This window comes from Dipteris shenzhenensis, chromosome 25 (assembly GCF_047967505.1).
Source record: "Dipteris shenzhenensis isolate YYH24624 ecotype China chromosome 25, Dip_SZ_1.0, whole genome shotgun sequence".
Classification (NCBI taxonomy): domain Eukaryota; kingdom Viridiplantae; phylum Streptophyta; class Polypodiopsida; order Gleicheniales; family Dipteridaceae; genus Dipteris; species Dipteris shenzhenensis.
Window position 1 is genome coordinate 8,742,469 of NC_141620.1, and position 22,803 is coordinate 8,765,271.

The window sequence follows — 22,803 nt, forward strand, 5'->3', positions numbered from 1 at the left end:
AAAAAGAGTATGTTACCAAAGTATTGCAGCATTTCAATATGGAGGGGGGGAAGGCAGTGAGTACTCCATTGCCTCCATATGTGAGACTGAGTCATACAGATAGTCCCAAATCAGATGAGGAAAGGGCCATGATGGCCAAGGTTCCTTATGCATCAGCAGTTGGGAGTCTTATGTATGCTATGATAGCTACTAGACCAGACATTGCATTTGCAGTGGGAGTTGTTAGCCGGTATATGGCTAATCCAAGAAAGAGGCATTGGGAGGCAGTTAAGTGCATCATGAGGTACATGAAGGGTACCAAGGAGATGTGCATTTGCTTTGGTAGAGGAGACATGCGTGTACTTGGGTACACAGATTCAGACTATGCAGGGCATGTGAATAGTAGGAGATCCACTTCTGGTTATGTGTTCACCTTTGCAGGTGGTGCAGTGTCGTGGATGTCTCACACACAGAAGTGCATTGCTTTGTCTACCACAAAGGCTGAGTATGTTGCAGCCACAGAGGGTTGTAAGGACGCTATATGGCTTGATCTGCTAGTGGGAGATTTGGGGATTCATATAGGTGTACCGACATTGCATAGTGATTCCATGAGTGCTATTCAACTAACACGGAATCCGGTCTTTCATGCAAAGACCAAACACATTGAGGTCAGGTATCATTTCATCAGGGAGGTACTTGAGGACAAGCGCATAGAGCTTGTCAAGGTTCATACAGATGATAACCCTGCAGATATGCTGACGAAGAGTCTACCTAGTCAGCGGCTTGAGTATTGTCGTGTATTGATGGGCATTGGATAGTATGCTCACTGGTTGTTCTCCCTCAAAGGCACATTGTCCTTTAAGTGGAAGGTTGTGGGGATTAAAGGTCACTGTGTCTTTACCCCGGTTATGTACAATACTCAAACACATATATAAATGAATGAAAAAGAAGATTAGGGTGTTTTGCACCCACCAAAACTTGTGTGGCTCTCTGTTTCTCTCTCTCCCTCTTCCGTTCTTGCTTCCGTTGAGAGCACTCTCATGACCATCTCGAGATATCATTGAAACGCTTCGTCACACGGCATGAGAGATGAATTGAGATGAATTTTGTTAGTCACGTAGATATAGAATTTATCTAAGAATATTGGCATGAACTCATGCACATTCTCTCTAGAGTCTCGAGTATGAATCTTTTGAAATGTTGTTAGGACATTTCTTAACACCTATGGAATAACAATGCCTGCATATGCTCCACTTGATGAATAAATAAAATCTTCTGCTATGTCATTCATCAATTAAGAAACACATTGATGAAGAAATATCACTCATGACCTGCTACTTAATCCACCAATAAAGAGAATAGAGAATGGGTTCTAGTGCAATTTTCACATTTAACTTGCCTAGTCATAGTCACAAGGACTAAAAACTTGCTAGGATGACCATTGTTGGAAGGAGCGTGGTGAGGATGATCATTATTTCAATACCCCAATCATCATGTACAAGATGGATTCCTTTAACCAAGGTCTTCTTAGCAATGAGAATAACCGTCCTTTTCCATGCTAAGACTATCAAACCACCCTTTCAATGTACTCACTCTGAGATAATGTCAATATCTCATCATAGGCATCATTTTTTACGTGCCTTGTACCATATGTTGGCTTAGGCACCTTGCCATTAATACACGCCCACAAATGCTTTCCCATAATCTAGTTATTAATTTAGAATTTTCATATGTGAAAAATATTCCCAACAAAGATATGATATTTGGCACCTTGAATTTTGCAACAAACATCATCTCTAGACAACCAATGCACTTGATAATGCTTGAAAACTAACAATAAAAAGTATGAAAAGTTTGGAGTAGTCGATTGTGTCACATGAGATGTGCTCTCTAATTAAAATGAATATGAATGTTACTTTTTAGGCGTAGAGGTATTGCCTCCAAAAACTTTTCCTCTTTTATGTACTTTGAATGCTTTCTAGAGGGCCTTGTGTGCCCAAATGCCCTTCAAAATTGGAATTCTAGGCAAAAATAAATTCTTAGACCTTACCTTAATGGGATCTATAAAATTTTTAGTGCCAAATGGCCTTCAAATTTGAATGTTTTCGACACACAAAAAAACCATACTCAGAGGTAGATAGTATCTTTTTAAATGGATACCATATATGAATTCAATGAACTACATTACATATAGTGTTTCTACTTCGATGGCTCCCTAATGTGTGACAATTGATGCAAACAAGTCCTAGCCCTTTGTATTTCATTTTATTATTAACACGACACAACAAAGCTGATTTTCCTTTCTTGAAGTCTTTTGCCTTGATACTTTCCCTTGTATTATGAGCACTACACAACAAAGCCTTGTATTATAAGTACTAAATATATTTGCCAACTTTCTCTTGAGCACATTTATATCCTACATGTTAGAGCCTGCGATAAGCATGTCACTTTTTGCACATTCATTTTTTACAATCTTTGCAATTTCATCTCGTGTTTGTATCAAGAGTTGTGTATTGTGCATCTACATTTTCTTCTTTCATTTTCTACAAGTGATCTTTATATATAACAATCTCATTGAATACATCATCTTTACTCCTAACGATTTTGTTACTTTCATAATCCCACAAACAATAATCAAACTCACTACCTCCATGTCCAATAAAGATACACTTCTTGGAATTTTCTAAAGAACCCAACATGGTAAATGGTTATTGTCTCTATGATCGTGCAAAAACAATGGTAATGATAAGATGAGATGTGGTGTTCACAAAGAAGCTCATCAATTGAAGAATGAGGTGCCCTATCTAGGAAACTAAGAATTTTCTATGTATAAGTCATCACAATGGTCTTAAGTAGACCTCTTTTGCCTCTTTACAGTCTCCTCTTATTACAAAGTTTTCATTCCCATTCTAATCAATGCATGCACTCAACATATGGCACTAGAGGATCTCTAATATTTTATTCGACATCATATGCTCATATACAAAGGGACAAAAGGAGCATGGTTGCATCAAAAGGTGAAGATTGCATGCTTGTTGAATACACATATGTGAAGGCATACAAGTTATTCAATCTAACCATGACGAAAGTTCTAGTGGAATTATGTGGAGCCAAACATAGATAAAAATGGGTGACAACTCCACAATGAATTATCTTGTGTCAATTCAAGTACTACTAGTAAAAGGGGCTCCACAGACTTTTGCTTTTTTGTAATGTAGGCTCCATGGACACAACACACACACACACGCACGAACGTGAATAAAAACGAGAAGCAAGTCAAGCCACTACATAAAAGACCTACTATGAAGGAGATGTACTACTACATATAAAGGGAAAAGCATCAGAATTGAAGAAGTTCAGGATGAATGCATTAACAATGTACCAGGAGTGGGGAGGTATCAGTTTGTAGGTGATTTGAATCTGTAACCTAAAAGGGACTTTAAAAAACACTAGGATAGGATATCATTTGACAAGGTTTACTCTCCACCCCCTCAACTAATTAATAATCATTCTGATGAGTGTTGCCATGGAGGGGATGTTCAAGATGAATGCTCTGTCAACAAAGCCTATTCTTGGCAACTATGACACACTTTGTATGACTATTACAAGGTCCATTTGACCACCCTCAAGGAAGCTATAGAAATCTTGGTATGACCAATGACGATTGACTCTCATCCCTAATTGTTGACAAAACTTGCCTGATGCAATTAAGTGTGTTTGCGTCCTTTTTGTCCTTTGCAAAGTAGCACATCGTTTGCATAATGTGGCATGTTGGCAAGCTTTACTCTCTCTCTCTCTCCATTGCATGCTCTCATCCAATGTTCTAATTCATCTATGAACAAAGTCGAAGAGTGTTAGTGAGAAGGGGCAGCCTTGTTTGACCCCTATGTCACTGCTTATGATTATCTTCTCCTTAGAGGTCAATCCATCTAGTAGGGTTTTGACCAATTTTGTGATGACCTCATACAATTTGAGCATGGCTTCCCTGAATTCTGCAAGTATTTGCAACAGTTCGATCCTTTCCCATCTTTCCCATAGGGTTTTGTGGTGTAGCATGTCGAAGGCTTACTTGACGTCTATAAAACAGCAGTAAATTGTTTTCCTCTTGTTCCTAACACCCTCTGTTGTTGCAAATTGCAAACTGACTAGATAGTCTATTCTTGAGTGCTTGGACTTAAAACCTACTTGCATGGCACGCTTTTCCCTTGCTCTTCTAGCCATTTGCTAATTTTCTGCTCGAATATAGTACCATATAGCTTTGCCATTAAACTGCTTACCATGATCATTTGATAATTGCTTGCTGTCCTATTGTCTCCTTTGTGGATCGGTATGAATCTTTGAGTTGCCACTTCGTATAATTTTTTGAACTCCGTGTGATTCTGTTGTGGATCAATGTGATTCTGTTGACTTACCACTCTGTGGGGAATCCCTCTTTCGAAGCTCTATTTATTTTGACAATCCCGGCGACCTGTTGGCCACTTACTAGGCTACTTGGGAGAACTTTGGCTCTATAAAAAGGGGCCCATTGAGCAGCAAGTACCAGGGAGAAGTATGTCTTTGTCTCTTGATGATTCTAGTGCTGTCTACATGGAGGTGTTTAAGTACCTGTGTTGTGTCTCCCTCATGCACCTGCATTGTCCTCTGAGTTGAACTGTTACATGTAAATAGGTTGCAATTTAAGTGTAGAGACAAAGCAAGATCACAAAAAATATGTAGTGTCCTGAAACAAAGAGGGTGAAGTCATCACAAATGCTAATGCACAGGACCCTTCAAAGAAATACAAATTCTATCCTATTTCTCCAGCCAAGAAGCATTAGCATAGCTATAGAATTGTGAACAATCATTGCTCAAAGATAATCAAAGGACTTTTACCAGATTCCTTCATATGAAGTTGGCAATTAATGATCAAAGGACATTTTTAACCAAAACCCTCCTATTGAAAATGATGCCTTCAATTGTGCAACCTAGTATATACACCCATCCCTATAGATGTACCAGTATGCACCTTTCCAGCACAATTTGGGTTGCATCTGTGTGCCGTTGTATAATCCTACTTAGGTATTCTTAAGGTCAAGCAATCCCTTTTCTTTTAACTTTGGATCAAACCTCAGCCTTTCCTTGCAGTTCCGTTCTTCAAAACACTCCTCCAGATTAGCCTCCACCCTTCGAGCTACATTCTTCAAGACCTTTGCCTTCGGTGGACCAGGACCTGCTTCCTCAAATTTTTGAACCTCATCATCTGCAATAAAAAACCAAATTACATTACCAAATGTGCACATGCACACCTAGGGAAGATAAATTTTGACGTGGATCGACTTCCAAATATCTAATTAGACAGCTCATGTTCATCCTGATATAGCATCACAAACTTAACAGCATAGACCTGACTTTATGAGCACAATCACAAATTTAAACAAACCATCCAAACATACATACCGAGGAGGTGCACAAGGAATACTTCAAAATATAGCACGTCTTAAAAAACTTTCCTGGCATGTTGTTTGCTTAGTAAGACATGAGGACTTTCTTACAAGTGTGCAAGAGGAGGGCTTGCCATGGCTTTACCAAAACGGTCCACTATATGGATGTTGATGCGCTCTCTTGTAAGGATGTAAGAGAGCGTCAGTGGGATCTAGGAGTGATTTCCTAAGCTAGTATTGAGATCACTCAACGTTGCTGCAGAATCACTTAGTTTGTTAGCTAAGGTAACTTCATCCCAAATGTGCATGAAACATAACAGGATCTTGTCATTTCATTTGACAATAATGAAAGTTGAATTCTATGCCATGATTTGATAACAGGAAGATTTAAAGGCGTGTCTTGACAGGATCATTGATCAGCAAGAGAGACAGGGCACCTCAGATTCAAGACAGACAGATCGTTGATCAGATCCAAGACAGACAGGCCACCTCACAAAAATTTTCTTCCAAACTCCCATTTATGTCAGCTGATATTTTGAAACAGGAGAAAAGCTGATTTAAATAATATGGGATCCACCTTTCAGACACGTGGTCATGAAATACAACTACAGCCTTGCCTGCAAGGCTACAAGAGAGAGACTGTCGTTACTAAGATGGACTAGCACAAATTTGTGGCATCCTTGAATTTCTCAGTGCCTCACTGATTTGCAAGACGAAGATTAGGCTCATAAAATTGGAACTACCCCTCAAGTTGTCCATTCCGAATTCAATGCAAGGTCATCCACAATTGCAATTGCCCTTGCCATCACAGCCTAATTGCATGCTGTGCATCAAGGCAACCAAAAAATGGGCTGCGTTCACGAGTCAATCCCCTTTATTTCACACGCAATGTACACCATAGGCATTTCTCCTTTGAACTTCTAGACATTTAAACTATTAATGATTTGTGAACACAATTGAGAATCGGTGATTTCAAGGGGCATCATTTTCTTCAAAACAATGGTTATAACCATATACTCTACAGATCATACAAAAAGCCTGAGTTGTGGCAGCAAATTGCCCACAAAAAAAATTAAGGTCCTTGGTCTTTTGAAATTTCAGTTTCATACGATAGGGTTTTGTTAGTCATCATGTGAATCTTGCAAAAGCAACTTGTCCAAACCAATTGACAAATATGAATTCGAACCCCTTGGAGCAGTTGCAAGGCAGACAAAAGTAACATTGAGAATAGGGAGGAGCCCCATACAGGAAGACAATCACAGAGCAAAAGAAACACCCTAGAAGCCATGAAGTGAGTCTTTTTCTTTGATAGACAGTCATTTAAACTAATGTGATGGGGCTTCAACAAAAAGAAGAGGAGAGCTGAGTAGCCTTTGTTGTAAATACACACCCCCAAGAGGTTTTCAAGCACCAAGACATATAGCCAAAACATGAGATGGGATTGAAGGCAAACCTTGGCCTCTCAAGGTACTAAGCTAAACCATGAGCTAGTGTGGCTTGATTCGGGGAAAATCTTTTGGTGAGCTTTTTAATGTGAGCTTTTCTACCATTTCCTTTGTTTTTGCGAGCTTTTCTTAGAAATCCATACGTGTTTTTGTTATAAGAAAGATGGGGAGGTTAGAAAGAGAGGGAGAGGATATAGGATATGTTCATTTTCATAGCATGTGGGAGGGGTGGAAGAGTGTATACTATGCACAAGGGGGGGCGAATATGAGTGGCAGTAGGAGGCAAAAAATTATGGAAGATATGTCCATATTCAAAGTAGAAGGGAGGAACTATGGGAGATATGTTCATTTTAAAAGTGTATAATTTGAAACTTTTGACCTTAGATTTGGATTCCTCGTTGAATTCCGGTCATTTTGAGTACCAACATGACCATATTCCGATAAAAATTGAAAAAATGGTGTTTTTGTCATTTTGGCCTGGTCTGTAAAAATCACCTCCTCTGCAGGTCTGCTGACCTGCTTGTACCCAACCTGTTCCATCCTAGGCCTGTCACTGCTGCAAAACCGGCTGCAGGTCTTACACTAACCTTGCAATGTTCCAGACCAGCACACAGTTCCACGGAGTGCTCCAGCCTGTATTGCACCCCCCAAAGCAGCCTGTACAGTAGGCGCATGCCCCACGCTCTATCCTGCTGCTGCATTGCTCTCGACAAGGTCTTCAGTGGCTTAAGGAGGAGCCCCAAAATGCCTCTGCTACTGCATTGCTCTCAACAAGGTTTCAGGGGTTTAGGGAGGATCCCCAAAATGCCTTACTTCAGCACTCTATCTGCTGCAGGTGTTAAGCATAGATGATATATGAGGGCCCCTCCTTTTATAGGCCCCCTTGGGAGCTGGCTGTCAAAAATCGACCAGTCAGTCCTAATGGCCGACTGGCTTGCTGGCCGACTTGGTTGGCTGGTCCTGTTGCCCCCTGCAGGCGCCCTTTTGGCCTGCCATGTGCCAGCTATGTTCCACCTCCTGTGCGCCTCTGTCAGGGGCCTGTTCCAGCTTATACATTCATGCCATGATGGGCCTCTGTCAGCCCACTGGCTCTGTCTTGACAGCTATCCACATGGCAGCCTGTGTGCTGCCCATGTGCCAGCCCCCTCTCCACCATGAGTCCCCTGCCCTCATGACAGCCAAGATGCTGTCCATGTGGCAGGCCATTCCACCTATGGTCCACCCCCCCCGATGCACTCCTCATTTGGGGGCTCACAGATGGGGAAGTGACCATTCCAACACATTAACGGGGGCTTTTAAGTTTTCTAACACATTTGGAGCAGACTCCTAAAAAATGCAATATTTACTTCAAACTCCTTGCACATAAACAGCTTGTATGGCATCCAAATGTCTGTGACCGAAAGGGGTACCCAATCCTCTGTGAGTGGGACCTAGCAATATGAGTAGACTGCTCCAAAATGAGCCTGCAGCAGGTTGCAGCTGCCTTGGTCAGCTCCAAAATGCAACACGGGCCCTGAGGTCTGCAAAAGACTGTAGACAATGTCTCTTACAAGCAGCACCTAGATGGTGCATGCACTTTAGCCTGTGCAAACCCTAGCTGCTGTAGAAAACAGAAAACCATAGGAGCAGGTGCATAACAGGTCAAAACCTATAGTAGAACAGGTCAAAATCAAAACAGTGGCTATAGATCAGGATGTGCAGGAATTTCAGCACTGAAACAAGTACTGTCTGCCTTGAAAACAGTAGAAGAGCTTCAAAATCTGCACCAAAGCTTCAAAACCTGCGGGCACCTTACTTCAAGCTGCTAGCTCAGGGTAGTGGCTATAGGAAAACAAGACAACTATGGCTGTAGGTGGAGTTTCCCCATGACAGAAGTCCTCTCCCGAACTTGGAATGGAGTTGGGGAGTGGAGGGCAACACAGACAAGTTCTAATACGAAATGTGAGAGATGGAGATGCTGGAGCAGGCAAACTTGACATGAAGTTGCAACAAACTAAAGTCAAGCACTAACTATGGTTAGAGGGGAAAACCTTAGAAGGAAAAAGTATCCCTAACCCTCCTAACTAATCAATACATTGGCAACAGCCTTAAATATTACAATATTTTTGCATAAATGCTAGTGTGTAGAGGTTGTAAACTTCCCAATAAATATACATCCGAGATTCATGCTCATACATCGGAGGTAACAATGCTAGAGTCAATGATATTTGTGTCTTTGATTCATGCCTATGTTAAGCAACTACAATCTCCAATTTTAGGGACAAATATACCAGCTTGCAGCGCTCCTTATTTTAGGGGCATTAAGGCCAGCCAAAGGCACAAAAGGAACCAAACAGACCAGCCAAAAGGTCAGCCAATAGGGCCAAACAAGTGGCCAAAAAGGCCAAAAATGGCTGACTAGAACTGGCCGATGAGAATTGGCCGACCAACTGGGCAGCCCACCGACCTAGGAACTGACCGACCAGCTGGCCGACTACCTGGGTCAGGCCTATAAAAGACTACCTACCCCCTGAGTCTCTCTCCCTCCCTCAAGCAACCACGGCCGCCAAAAGACCCTCTTCTCTCTCTTAATCTCTCTCCCCCTCTCTCCTCACCAGTCCTCATTTCAGGTTTGCAAACAATGTTCTTCTTCATAGAGGTAGCAGGCTCTACTTGCTAACAGTAGTTGAGATTTCAAAACAAATGCTTGAGAGGATGGATGAGAAGGTCAAACATGTCAGACTAGCGCAGACTCAAAGTAGGCCCAAAACAGGCCAAAACTGAATTCATGACAAAAACATCATTTTTTCAATTTTTATCGGAATATGGTCATGTTGGTACTCAAAATGACCGGAATTCGACGAGGAATCCAAATATGAGGTCAAACCTGTAAAATTATACACTTTTAAAATGAACATATCTCCCATAGTTCCTCCCTTCCCCTTTGCATTTAGTAGATGAACATAACTTTCACATTCCTCATCCTCTCTCTCCTCTTTACACTCCTCTTTGCATACCTTATAAGTTCCCCCTCTATGTTCTCCACTATGATAACAAATATATGTTCCAACTCCCCTCCCCTCCCTTCTCCATGCCACCTTACCCATGTGCCCATCCCTCCCTCTTTCCTTTATCTCCCCTCCCCCCCCTCTCTCGTCTTAACTACAACCACAACCCAAATTTTCAACCCACCCTACTCCATGAAACCCCCCCCCCCTCTCTCTCTCTCTCTCTCTCTCTCTCTCTCTCTCTCTCATTATGAAAAGCTCGCAATATTCATGAAAATTGAAAAAAAGCTCATGACAAAAAGCTCACCAAAAAATCACACCCGCTTGATTCCATATACACACCGATATAACAAGGAAGAGAAAGCCAAAACATGAGATGGGATTGAAGGAAAACCATGGCCTCTCAAGGTACTAAGCTAAACCATGAGCTAGTGTCGCTTGATTCCATGTACACACCGATATAACAAGGAAGAGAAAGAAAGTTTATTCGTGTCTACTAGACCCAGGGAAAAAAAGATACAATGAAAGCTTCATTGTGTCAATCTTAGCCTTCTTCCTCCCAATGGACAAAGCATGCCTCCCCTGAGTTGGCACAAGAGTTCCCCCGTTTTCCCCAGACTACAGGGCCGAAGCCTCACCTAGGACAGACCCTTCCATAAGAGTTCTCGCGGCTAGGACCCTAAAACTATATGGACATTCTAGACAGCTACCCGCTTGCACTAGAGGCGTCAGTCTTGATTTTGCAACCCCCAAAGGGTGGTTCCATTACCGCAGTTGGAACCCCGTCTCGTCCTTTTAGGGACTACAACTTTGCTACTACAGGGAAAGAGTGGTGGACCATCCTTCTCTTTGATCCGATAATGAGGGATCGGGCAAGATAATGGAGGAGTTGTTAGGCCCCAAGGGAAGGAGCTATGGATCATGCATGGAAATGGAGACCCTCAAGGCCCTCTCTCCACACAAGTGCCCTGGGAAGGATGCATTGACACCATCCTTCTTTAGGTGGTTTTGCGAGTTCATTCACACATCCCTACGTCTCTTTAGAAGATTTTCAACCCTAGCTCGATCCCCTAGTCACTCAGTCGAGGGTGGATTTGTTGATCCCAAAGGGGGGATAGGTCTGACATTCGACATTGCAAACCATCAGCATGTTGGATACCGCTTACAAGATCTCAACCAAGATCTTGAGCTTGTGGTTTCCAGCCCCACCTCATTGACATCATCCATGACACAAACGGTTTTGTTCAGGAACTTAGTATCTTGGACAACAACTTCATCGTTTGGGAGGCAGTGGATTGGGCTCCGGAGGAGTCTTAGCTTATCGCAAGCCTTCCTTGGATCTCGAGAAGGCTTATGATAGGGTGGAGTGGTCTTTTCCGGAGGGCACGATGCAGAGGTTAGCATTCTTAGGAGGATTCCGTGGGTCTAGGCCTTGTATGCAAGGAGCGCTAGTCAAACGCTCGTCAGAGGTGACACGGGAGAGGGATTTACACCTTTCCACCAAGTAAGGCATGGATGCTACCTTGCTCCTTTAGTCTTTCTCTTTGTGGTAGAGGCACTGAGCTATTTTCTGTGATCCCAGGCAATAGGCCTCATTGGGTTGTTGCAGCTCCCATCCGTCAAGACAAGGAGCTAATGGACTCAGAGTTTGCAAATGACACGACACTCTTTGTGAAGGGCACGACTGAGAGCCTTGAGGGAGTCAAGGGAGCCCTACATAGATATTGCTTGGCCTCTGCGGCTAGGATCAACATGACTTGGCCTCTGCGGCTAGGATCAACATGACTTGGCCTTTGCGGCTAGGATCAACGGGACCAAGTCAGTTGGTTTCCTCAGGGTAACTTAGGATGATTAGGGGACCGCATTGGGCTCCCACTAGATTTTGCAAGGGAAGATGACAACATACCTAGGCTACCAGGAGGGCATTGACATTTTGGCAGAGCAACAAATTGCCCTCGTGCTTGAGAGTGTGCGGCGCAAGCATTTATATTGGAGCTCGACCAAACTCTCCCTTGCAGTAAGGGCCCTCATGGCCAACCAAATTCTCCTGGCTACAACATGGTATATAGCCTTGTGTTGGTGTTTTCACAGAGGATGCGTAGGAAAGCTCAGTCACCTAGTGTGCAATTTTCTATGGGTGCAATCGGATGGCACGAGGAACATTAGGGCTGCTTGGTAGGCGGTAATTCTGCCCCAGGTGGAGTGAGGACTTGGCATCATCGACCCGAAGGTGTAAAGTAGAGCCTTTTAGGGCAAGTTGAGATCTTATTCCAAGCTCGAAGCCTTGGAAGCTCTTACATCAACAAGGGTGTCTCAAAACACACCTCGCAATGGAGGTCAGTGGCAACAATCCCACACGTGGGTATTTTCAGAGGCTCCTCTCACACAGAAGGGCTCCCCTTGATGAGAAGTCTTGCAACATTTTTAGGGTCAATCCACAATGCTGCGAAGAGTTTAAGCATCAACCTCTCCTGTGGCATCCAGATGTTCGAGATCAACAAGGCTCATGGTGGGGCAGGGACGCACATTGGGTAGGCACAATGGATAGTGGTGCAACTAGTTCTTTTAGGGCATCCACCCATGTTAGTTCTTTTAGGGCATCCACCCATGTCAGGAGGGCGCGAGTTCTGTCCTTGCATGTGAGCACGACCGTAGTAAAGGGCACAACCCTGGAAATCTAGTTGGCGATGCCACGAGGTGTGGATGTGCAAGTTTTCCCCCTAGGGAATTGTGCCTTGGGGATAAATGAGACGCCTAGCCTCAAGAGGGACAAAGAACCTTATAAATCTAAGTTGGTCATTGGTTGGGTTTTGAAAAAGGTGGCCTAGGGGCAAATAAAAGAGCAAGGGGCAAATCCAAAACATGGGCATAACATGTGGCAGCCACCCAAGCTAGTCTCCTTGCATGGATGGATTAGGCAAGGAGGAGCCTAGAACCACCTAGGCTGGTCAGGTGGAAAGGGAAAGAGGTTGATGTGTGTACGGGGTGGTAGGAGCTCTGGGGCTAAGAAATTCCGTACGAGAGCACTCAAATGTGAGAGGAGACTTCACACGAATGGCTGGCGAGTCAATCGAGGCTATGCATGGGATCACGTACAAAAATGTACGGCGAGAGCCTGCTTCCTTGTAAAGATGCTCGCATGTGTGGGCGGCTAACGTCATTCGGATGTACGGAAGTCTTGCGTGGAGATTGAGTACGGATGTATGGACGGTACAGGATGCTAATGCCCATTGTACAGATTGCTTAGTGCAAGGGTATGGAAGAATGAGTACAGTTGTACGGAAGGTCGGGTACAATTGTGCGGGCTGCACCCTGGGAGCTGTATGGAGAACTTGTGCAGCTTAATGCCCTTGTACGGATGCAAATGGATAGGCTGGTCATCATCTTACACCGATGGGCTCTAGGCGTCATCACTAGGAGGGCTTGGGCTGGCTGCTTGCATTGTGCTTCGTCAATTGGATGTGAGCTGTCCAGGAGGGGCTGCTGGTCACAAAGAGCATGCTTTCCTTGCAATCTACTTTTGGAAGACCTATGTTGTGCAAGGAATCCCACAGAGGGTAGGTCAATGCTTTGTTCACGCTTCCACTGTTGGCAGTATTTGTATGCTTTATTTCTCAACTCACAGCAGATAAATGGCCATGTGGGCCTCGGTAATAGTTATTGTAGCTTGTGTGGCCTGGTAAGGCTACTAGAAACAATATTGGGCCGAGTGCCATGTGTTTGACAGACAATAATGCCTTCCACCAGGGATTGGTCCAAGCAAGATCTAGCATAGCAAATGCCACGGTGAAAGCAGTGGAGCACTTTTTTATTGCCAAGCTTTGAGATGAGATGTGGATGCCTTTGTCAAAACATGCATCACCTGCCAGAAGGTCAAGTTTGACACGCAGAAGACACCTGGATGGTTGCAGCCATTGCCACTCCTAGATAGACCGTGGGAGAGCATTGACATGGATTTCATATTTAATCTTCCTAGGAGCCCTATGGGAAATGAAGGTATTTGGACTATTATATGCCGATTCAGCAAGTAGGCACACTTCATTGCGGTAAGGAAGAAAATTACACTGGATCAGATGGCAAGGTTGTTCATGCAAAACATTTTCAAATATCATGGGATGCCGTAGTCTATCATGAGTGACAGAGATCCGTGCATGACGAGTCTTGTTTGGAGAGGTCTCTTTGAAAATATGGGCATTACATTGAGATTTTCATGTTCATTTCATCCTCCGTCAAATGGGCAGTCCGAAGAGGAAAATTCCACTCCTCTTGCTCTACTGAAATGTTATGTGTCTGAGCATAAGTCACAATGGGAGCAGTATTTGCCCTTAGTGGAGTTTGCTTACAACAATATTGTGCATACTTCCACTAGGAAAGCTCCTTTTAAAATAGTGGAAGGGGGCAGTAAAGTTCCGCCTATCTTGCATACTAAGGATAAGATTTTCGAGGCTGATAACTATGTTGAAGGTATGGATGTGGCAGATAAGAAGGTGGAACAGGCTCCCCAGGAGACTCGGGCAAAGCAAAAGAAGGCAGTTGATCGTCACTGACGCGATTTAATCTTTAATGAAGGTGATTGGATTCTTTTGCGCTTTGAAAAGGCAAGACTAAAGAAGGAGGAGGGCAAAGACCAGTTGTTTCCCAAGCTCAGCATGAGATATTATGGGCCTTTAAAAGTTTCAGAGAAGTTAAGTGATTTAGCTTACAGGTTGAAGTTACTAGATCATTGAAGGATTCACAATGCTTTTCATGTGAGTCTCTTTAAGCCTTTCAAGGGTGATGTGCCAGAGGATATGCCTGTGGAGATGCAACCAGAGGTTGAGGAGATGGATGAGATCCTAGTTCTAGAGCAGATTTTGGCACATAAGGAAAGGAAGATCAGAGGTAGAGTTTCCCGCCATTCCTAGGTTAAATTCAGAAATTATTCTTTAGTACATGCAAAGTGGCTGGAAGAGGATGATTTGGTAGATACAGCTCAGTTATTACACCTCTATCTAGAAGCTTTTCACCTTTAGCCAACTTCGGTTGTGGCTCCTTCAGGGCCCAGGCTCAGCAAAGTGTAGGTCTGGAGCATTGTCCGATGCTCAAGAGAGGGGTAGTACCTTTGTCTCTTTGTTATAGACAGGCTAAGATATCTAGACGTCGCTTGGTGACATTTTATGTTTCACCCAAGGTATTATACCTCTAACTAGAAGCTTTTCACCTTTAGCCGACTTTGGTTGTGGCTCCTTTAGGCTCAGCAAAGCGTAGCTCTGGAGCATTGCCTGATGCTCAAGAGAGGGGTAGTACCTCTGTCTCTTTGTTATAGACAGACTCAGATATCTAGACGTCGCTTGGTGACATTTTATGTTTCACCCGAGGTACTGCTTGCTGTCGGTAGAGGGGTATGTCACGAGGGCGGGAGTCCTTACTTGCATGTGGGCACAACCCTGGAAATCTAGTTTGCAAGGCCACGGGGTGTGGATGTGCAAGTTTTCCCCCTAGGGAATTGTGCCTTGGGGGTAAATGAGAGGTCTAGGCCAAAGTTGGTCATTGGTTAGGTATTTAAAAAGGTCCCACTAGAGGGGGCCCTAGGGACAAATAAAAGAGCAAAGGGCGAATCCAAAACGTGGGCATGCCACGTGGCATCCAGCAAGCCAACCTCCTTGCATGGATGGATTAAGCAAGAAGGAGCCTGGAACCACCTAGCTGGTCAGGTGGAAAAGGAGAGAGGACGACGTGCGTACGGGGTGGTAGGAAGTCTGGGGCTAAGAAATTCCTTACGGGAGCACTTAGGTGTGAGAGGAGACTTCACGTGAATGGTTGGCGAGTCGACCAAGGCTATGCACGGGTTCACGTACGGAAATGCACAGTGAGAGCCTGCTTCCTTGTGAAGATGCTCGCATGTGTGGGCGGATGACATCATACAGATGTACGGAAGGCCTGCGTGGAGATTGAGTACGGATGGTACGAGGAGCTAATGCCCATTGTACGGATTGCTTAGTGCAGGGGGTACGGAAGAACGAATACAACTCTACGGAAGGTCAGGACTAGTTGTATGGACTACACCCTGGGAGATGTACGGAGAACTGGTGCATCTTAATGCCCTTGTACGGATGCAAATGGATAGGCTGGTCGTCACCTTACGCAAATGGGCTCTGTGTTAGAAACATGGTGAAAGGGGGGGGAGAGAGAGAGAGAGAGAGAGAGAGAGAGAGAGAGAGAGAGAGAGAGAGGCTAGGGAGCTAGGGAGAGAAGAAGTGGTACACAATGTAGAAGCCATGAAGGCTTTCATTCATCCATCAAGTATGACAAGACAAGTGAAGTACAAGCCTTATGTAGGCTACTCACACACACTCTAGCACCTACTGCATAGGGGATAAGTCCCATGATGACACGTGGCACTCACACACATAAACTAGTACTAGATCACCTAGTACTACACACTAACACACTCTTTGACTATGATATCTCCAACACCCCCTTTCAGAGCAAAGAGGTGTGAGACTCAACACGCAAGAGTAGACTGATCCCCCCTCCACCGCAATACTGCAAAGAGCAGGTCCAACTATCCAACACCTCCCGTGTGATAGTGACTTCTCAGTAAACTTGCGACCGGCAAGGGCAAACCATCACTCGTCATCCCCCCTTACTATGAACTGGGTCGTCAATACCATCAACCAAAGTAAAACACAATACAATCATTTTTGGGGGACAACCCAAGGCAGAGGACCTCTTATTGACTCCAAAGACATTCAATTTAGAGGAACAACTCAAGGCTGAGAACCTTTATGTGACTCAACACAAACACACATAGCATAAGGGGCCTAGAAAGCTCAATCCCAGTCAAATGGATCCTCGTCATCAAGAGAGAGGCCATGAACCTCTGCTGTAGCTGCATGTATCTCCTCCGGGGGCTCTTCAGGTTCAGCTTCGTCTTCAACCAAAAGATTGGCATGATGCGTCTCTTGTTCCTGTGCTTTCTTCTTGAAGCAATGGGCTTCAATATGTCCTTTCCTCTTGCAAAACCTGCAAATGACGTTCTTGTTGGTCTTCCATTTGCTTGTGGAAGCAAATGCATGATTAATAGGAGAGGCAAGAACGGCTTCCTTATTGCGACGATGCTTCTCAATGAGAAGGGCCACCATATCATCAATCGTGGTAGTGGCAAGACGAAGAATCTCAAGAGTGTGCTCAAAGCGAGAAATTCCATGATAATCTTCATAAGGACTGCCATCTTATCTTCATTATCAGGGACACTCTTCAACCTTGAGAGTTGTTGAACAAGAGATTGAAACCGAGCTAGATGATCACTCAACTCATCACTGTCTTCCATTTTCAGATCATAAAATTTGAGCTTCAGAAAGACTTTAGAGTTGGTGATTTTAAGGTCTCGAGGAGGCGACTCCAAATCTGCTTAGCTGTAGACTTGAAATCCACATGATGGATGAGAGAGTCAGCTAAGCAAAGACCAATGAGGACAATGGCCTTAGAATTCTGCTGCTTCCAAATCTTTTGGTGTTGTTGATCAAGTAGCTCAACTTGGTCATCCTCAACATCATCCCAAACTCCTTCACGCATAAAGAGCAGCTGCATTTTTGTTTGCCATGTGGGAAAACCTTCCCCTTAAACTTCTCCATGAGGATAGAGCTTGAAGTCAAAGAAGTCATAATGAAAGAGGACTTTCTGAAGGCAGGCAGCAAGCTAAGATGAAGGACCAGCAATCTCCCCTCAAAACGGCTCACAAGAGCACTTCGAAATGCTGTAACAGCTATCTGATGCAAAAGACAGCTGATGTAGACATGGTGAAGGCCTCAAAACAGCTCGAAAATGCCTCTACTGAAGGCGGTTATGCAGCAGCAAGCTCAAAACACGTCAAAAATGCCTCCAAAGGCCTTGAAGTGCTGCACAAAGCACTCACAGGTGGTCGAATACAGAGCAGCAGCAAGTTAAGGCTGTCTTGAGCGTCGAAAAGCTCTGAAATGGCCTCAAAACAACCCTGGAAACCCTCACGCGCAGGCGCACTTTGTAGGAGCTGCCGGATTGGTACGACGCAGTAGGGGAAAACAGTACGGAACAGTCCGTACATCCAGTACAGACTGTACGGCTGGCTGTGGAGGTTCTAGGTGGGTTGAGAGAGGCGGAACTGAGGAGAAGCTGTGGCGGCTGTAGAAATGGAGAGTTGTGGTGCAGAAACCCTAGGAAGCAGCAGGCTGTATAAGAGACTGAAGCAGATTTAGGGTTTCGAAATAGGATTAGGGTTAGGTATAGAATGACGTGGCAGCTATGGCTATGGCAGGGCTAACCTACTCTGATACTGTGGTAGAGACAAAGGAATCATCCCCAGATCTCATACTAGGCTGGGCATGCACAAAGAAAATGTTCCTCTGTCTCCACCACCCAAAATGTTCATAGCATACAAATCCATTACTCTTTGGGTATACCTGCTGCTCTCCATGTCTCAATCCTAAGCTAATGGGATGAAAACTGCATCTGTCCAATGGCAATCCTCAGTGCATGTGAGACTCCTTTGTCCTCGAGATACTGGAGTCTAATGATGAATCCCTCCTCCGATACTAACTGGCAGTGGTCGCGATAAAACTCGATCTTGGTGGGGAGCTCCTAGTCCCCCCTCCCCAGTTCGAGATGCATGGAGCTTGAGGAGATTTAACATGATACCGTTAATCTCATCTCATGGGATTGACTCAAGTGGCATTTCCATGCTATATGAAAAGGGGAAAACCTGTCCATCTAAAAACCATAACAAGCAAACCGTGTGGATATGCGTGCATACCATGTGTCTGTCCACTCTTTGCTAGTCGCCTAGATGCTATAGTGAGGTAAGTCACAAACTCTGTGGATAAATGTCACTGTCTGAAAGATGGCATCGACCTATGTCATGGCGAACTTTGTATTTACTATCTCCTGTGCAATTGAGGACTTACTTCAAATCATCTCGACCCCATAGTTACCTGTAGCTGCTCAAATCTCCTCCACCCTATCATCGGGAGATCACTCCCCCAGAAAGTTGTTGCATACATGGCAGTCAGCCGCACTAAAGTGTCAAAAAGCCAGCCCTTCCTTGGTGGATCCTAAAAGTGTACTTGGAAGCACAGTCTCTCTAGTCGGGCAAAGCACTCTGCCCCATGTGAGCCGTGCCATGCCTCCATGAGTCATCGTTAAGACAAGTCTTGTGAAGACTGGAAGTATGTGTAGGATTGCAACGTCTCCACGGGCTCACCTCAATAAGTGAAGCTATGGCAGTGAAGCACTGTGCGTGAGGTGTTAACGATCATAACCTTGGTCTTCCCAAGGTTGACTGTCAAATCTCTCTCTCTGCAAAACACCTCAAGGGCATCAAGATGTCTCTGCAGCCCCTCCACTGAGAATGATATGAGGACTATGTCATCAGCATATAGCAAAATCTGTATCATGAGGTCAGCTAGTAGTGATCCCTCGCCTCCTAGGTGGTCTATGGAGGATGTGCTCGAAAAGCATAGTTACCAGGGAACGGGAACGTTTCGGGCAGGGGGGGTCGAAACGGGAACGTTTCGGGAAGGGTAGGCGCTCCACCTGGGAACGGCGTTCCCACGTTCCAGGAAGACGGAACGCCGTTCCCTGGTAACTATGCCGAAAAGAGTCAGTGAGAGGGGGTAACCCTGCTTCACCCCTATTGTGCTCTCGTCCCAATCCACCTGGGGCACGAACTCTATCTCTGTTGGACTCATATAGGCTCAACACACCTTAAATCAAAGTCTCTGGAATCTGCATCTCTCTAGTCTCCTGATCATGCGAGAATGTGGTGACAGTGTCGAAGGCCTTCTGAAAGTCTACAAAGCAAGTGAAGACTTTCTAGCGTCTAGACTTCACCTCCTCAATAATAGTCCTCAGAGTGAAGATGTGATCTAGAGTGGAATGCTACCTCCGGAACCTGCCTGTCCCAGTGCCCGCTGCTCTCGAGCCTCTATATGACCGTTGATCTCCCTCTCTAGTACCGATGCATAAATCTTGGTGAATGTGTGGCAATTCATGAGGGTGCGATATTTTCCCAGTATCCATGGGGTCCCCTACTTCGTATATCGGTACAATAGTGATAGTGCTCCAAGCAGGTGGGAAGCCGTGGCATACAGCATGGTTAAACATCTATGCTAGAGCTAAGACCTCCTGCCCATGTACAAAATGCTCAATCCGTAGGCCCTCATGATCATGTGTAGCTGACGGAGTGCAGCCCACATTTTGTGTAGTGAACAAGTGACAGGTAGTGGGCCTAGGCATAGACAATGGACTTGTTCTCCTCGAAGCTGTAGTCTGATGCGGATACATATTTGTGGTTTCTAGTATAGATATTACGTGGTGGTGCTTGCATCCAGGCATCATAGAGAGAGATGCATAAGTGTGCCACACACTTGGATCACTGATGGGAATAGGTGGCTTCCCCTCCGATAGAAGCCCCCACATAGTGGTCAAATCTCCTCCTTGAAATGATAGAATAATCTCATCAATCCTGTGTATGAGGAAGGCCAACCTCTTACGACGTGTTGATCGTGGAAGGATCCGTTGTGCCTCAGATGGCATCAAATAGCCCAGGGCTCGCTTCCGTGTAAGGTGGTCTCTCGCCTCTTTGCACTCGTTGTCGTCGAGCCAAGGGTTTTGAGGCATCTTCCCATCTCGGGTCTGTGTGGATTGGAGCGGCGTCGTGTACCAATGAGACAAGGGCACTCGTCATCGAACCAAGGGTTTTAAGGCATCTTCCCATCTCGGGCCGGTGTGGATTAGGGCGGCGTCTTGTACCAATGAGACAAGGGTGTCCAAGGCGCACGCGAGGTCTATATCATCTCTAAGTAGGGCCAGAAGCTCCCTAGCTAAGTGACTCCCATATACTAGCTTGAGGGCATGGTCAAAGTGGATCTAGACATGAGCAAGAGTGGGAAAATCTCTCCGTGTGGGTGGCATAATAGCAGAGATATAGAAGGCCAGGTATCCATGGTCAACTCTACCAAGCGGGGGAGGGCGTACAGTGAGGTCGTGTATCCGCGAGGCAAAGGCTAAAATGGGCCTAGTAGGTAGTCATCTGTACTCGTCTCACCACCATGTGGAAAACAAGTGAGTCCAAACCAAATGATGGCCATCTCTGAAGACCATTATAGATGATCAGGTCATGGACTGCCCCCAACTCAAGTAGATGTCACCCATACCCTATCACATGTGGGGCTGCGGAGCGTCTCAATATCCCGAGCTCTGCTGCATCTAGCTCCGCGGCACTATGTGGGGATCTCTCTTATATGCAAAGTCTAGTAGGCCCACTTGTCTATCTCATGTCCGTGCAATTAAGTCCCCTAGAACGAGGGTGTCTCCCTGGCTGAAGAACTCTCTGATGTAATCATGTATCGTCTCATATGGGATGTGTCCCTCTATAGTGACCTCATGTGCATAGGATGATGTGTTTGGGGAGACGTAGCACACTGCATTGAAGATTGGTCAGGCATCTAGTAGTTGGACTCATATCCACATATGTCGTGCATGCTCCTCTCTTTGTACCGTAGATACGAGTGGCCTTAGGTGTGATTTGAAAAGGACAACCACGCCCTCAGAGCATCATACCCCAATATCTCTCCTCAATTCCCTCCCATAAGCTGACTCCCATGTGTATCTTGTCATTGTGGGCAGGCCTCTCTCATGTGTCTCAGTATAAAAGATCATATTTATGTCAGTGTATGTCTTCGGAAACCCCCCTGGACTGGATCAAAGGGAGCCATTGCAATTCTATACTGCCATTTTCAGCCCCCCTATGTGAACTCATCCCAAGGCTCCAACACCGTCATAATTTCCCCTCTTCCTTCTCATCTCTGTCTGCTCTCTCTCGGATAATCACCTTACCGTCCCTATAGGCGGCCCATTTCCCTTGCTGCCATTACCCGCATTATTCCCTCCCTCCTATGCTCTGGCTGCAAGAGCATGAGATCATCATCCAAGAAAATCCTGGTGCCCTTCAATGTGAGGGTGGCCACATGTAGATATCTGTGGCTGTCCGTAGTTTCACTACCATGGGTGTCGTAGGTGCCTCGTCCTTACTCTCAACGCTGCTTCACATGTGAGGTTGACCCCCATCTTGGTAAAAAGGGCTGCAGCATCTTCCATGGGTGTATCACCAACTTTCATGGCTTCCAGATTCTCTATCTTCTCAATCAAGACCAAGCAGATTGTATTGAAGTGGGCGATGACACTTGAACTGGTTTTAGGTGGTGTCCCTGCTAGATATGCTGTCACAGCATGTTCCAGAGGTTGCTTCCCCCATGTATCCTCTACACATCCTCGTGTAGGCATCTTGCACAAAGAAATCAAATGAAAACTCCTTTACCTTGAGAATATCTTGAAGTTCTTAGAGGTTTTGGCAGTTTCTTGAGGTGCCCTGATATCTTTCTGAGTCTTGTAAGGCTCTTTGCAGCTAAAAGGTCAATTTGCACCAGCAGGTAAGGTTCTTGGCTTCTTGATTTTCTTGATTTTTGGGTTTTTGTTTTTGCAGGTGTTGAGGCGGCTGCAGTTGCTACACACACAGAGAGAGAGAGAGAGAGAGAGAGAGATCCTTCCAATGTGACTCTATGTCTATGCACTCTCACCTTAACCACGTGTGACGTCTTCAGAGGGCTCATCAATCCAAAAAGAGTAGCCACTAAATCTGAATAATCAAAGGATCGAAGGAGTGCACACGGCAACTCCAAGGTGCATATAGCATCTCCAAAATTATTTTAGACAAGCTATGATCTTCCGTAAAGATAAATGACCTCAATTTAAATCAGTTTACGAGTAAGAGTCTTTGGGTCTAGATTTGGAGTCTCTGATTACCACTTTGCCTCTCTATAGGCAGCCCCTCCTTCACCTTAGCCAGTTTTGGAGCTCTTGCTTTGAGCTGAGTTGGGGTGAGCTCCTCCAAGATTCATGTTCTTGTGTATCTCAGATTGTTAGTCTGTTTGAGAGCCTTGCTCCTCGCCAGCTTGT

The 22,803-nt window shown here is 45.0% G+C and overlaps 1 protein-coding gene across 3 annotated transcripts in view; it reads right to left on the minus strand.

Annotated features, from left to right (window-relative positions):
- Positions 1-4,831: 4,831 nt before the first annotated feature.
- Positions 4,832-22,803, minus strand: part of LOC147885409 (uncharacterized) — a 95,624-nt gene continuing 77,652 nt past the window's right edge. For all 3 annotated transcript variants that reach the window (XM_087396643.1, XM_087396644.1, XM_087396642.1), the window contains one exon: positions 4,832-5,218. In XM_087396643.1, the coding sequence (XP_087252769.1) occupies positions 5,034-5,218 (185 nt within the window). In that variant the 3' untranslated portion in view covers positions 4,832-5,033. The remainder of the gene's footprint in view (positions 5,219-22,803) is intronic.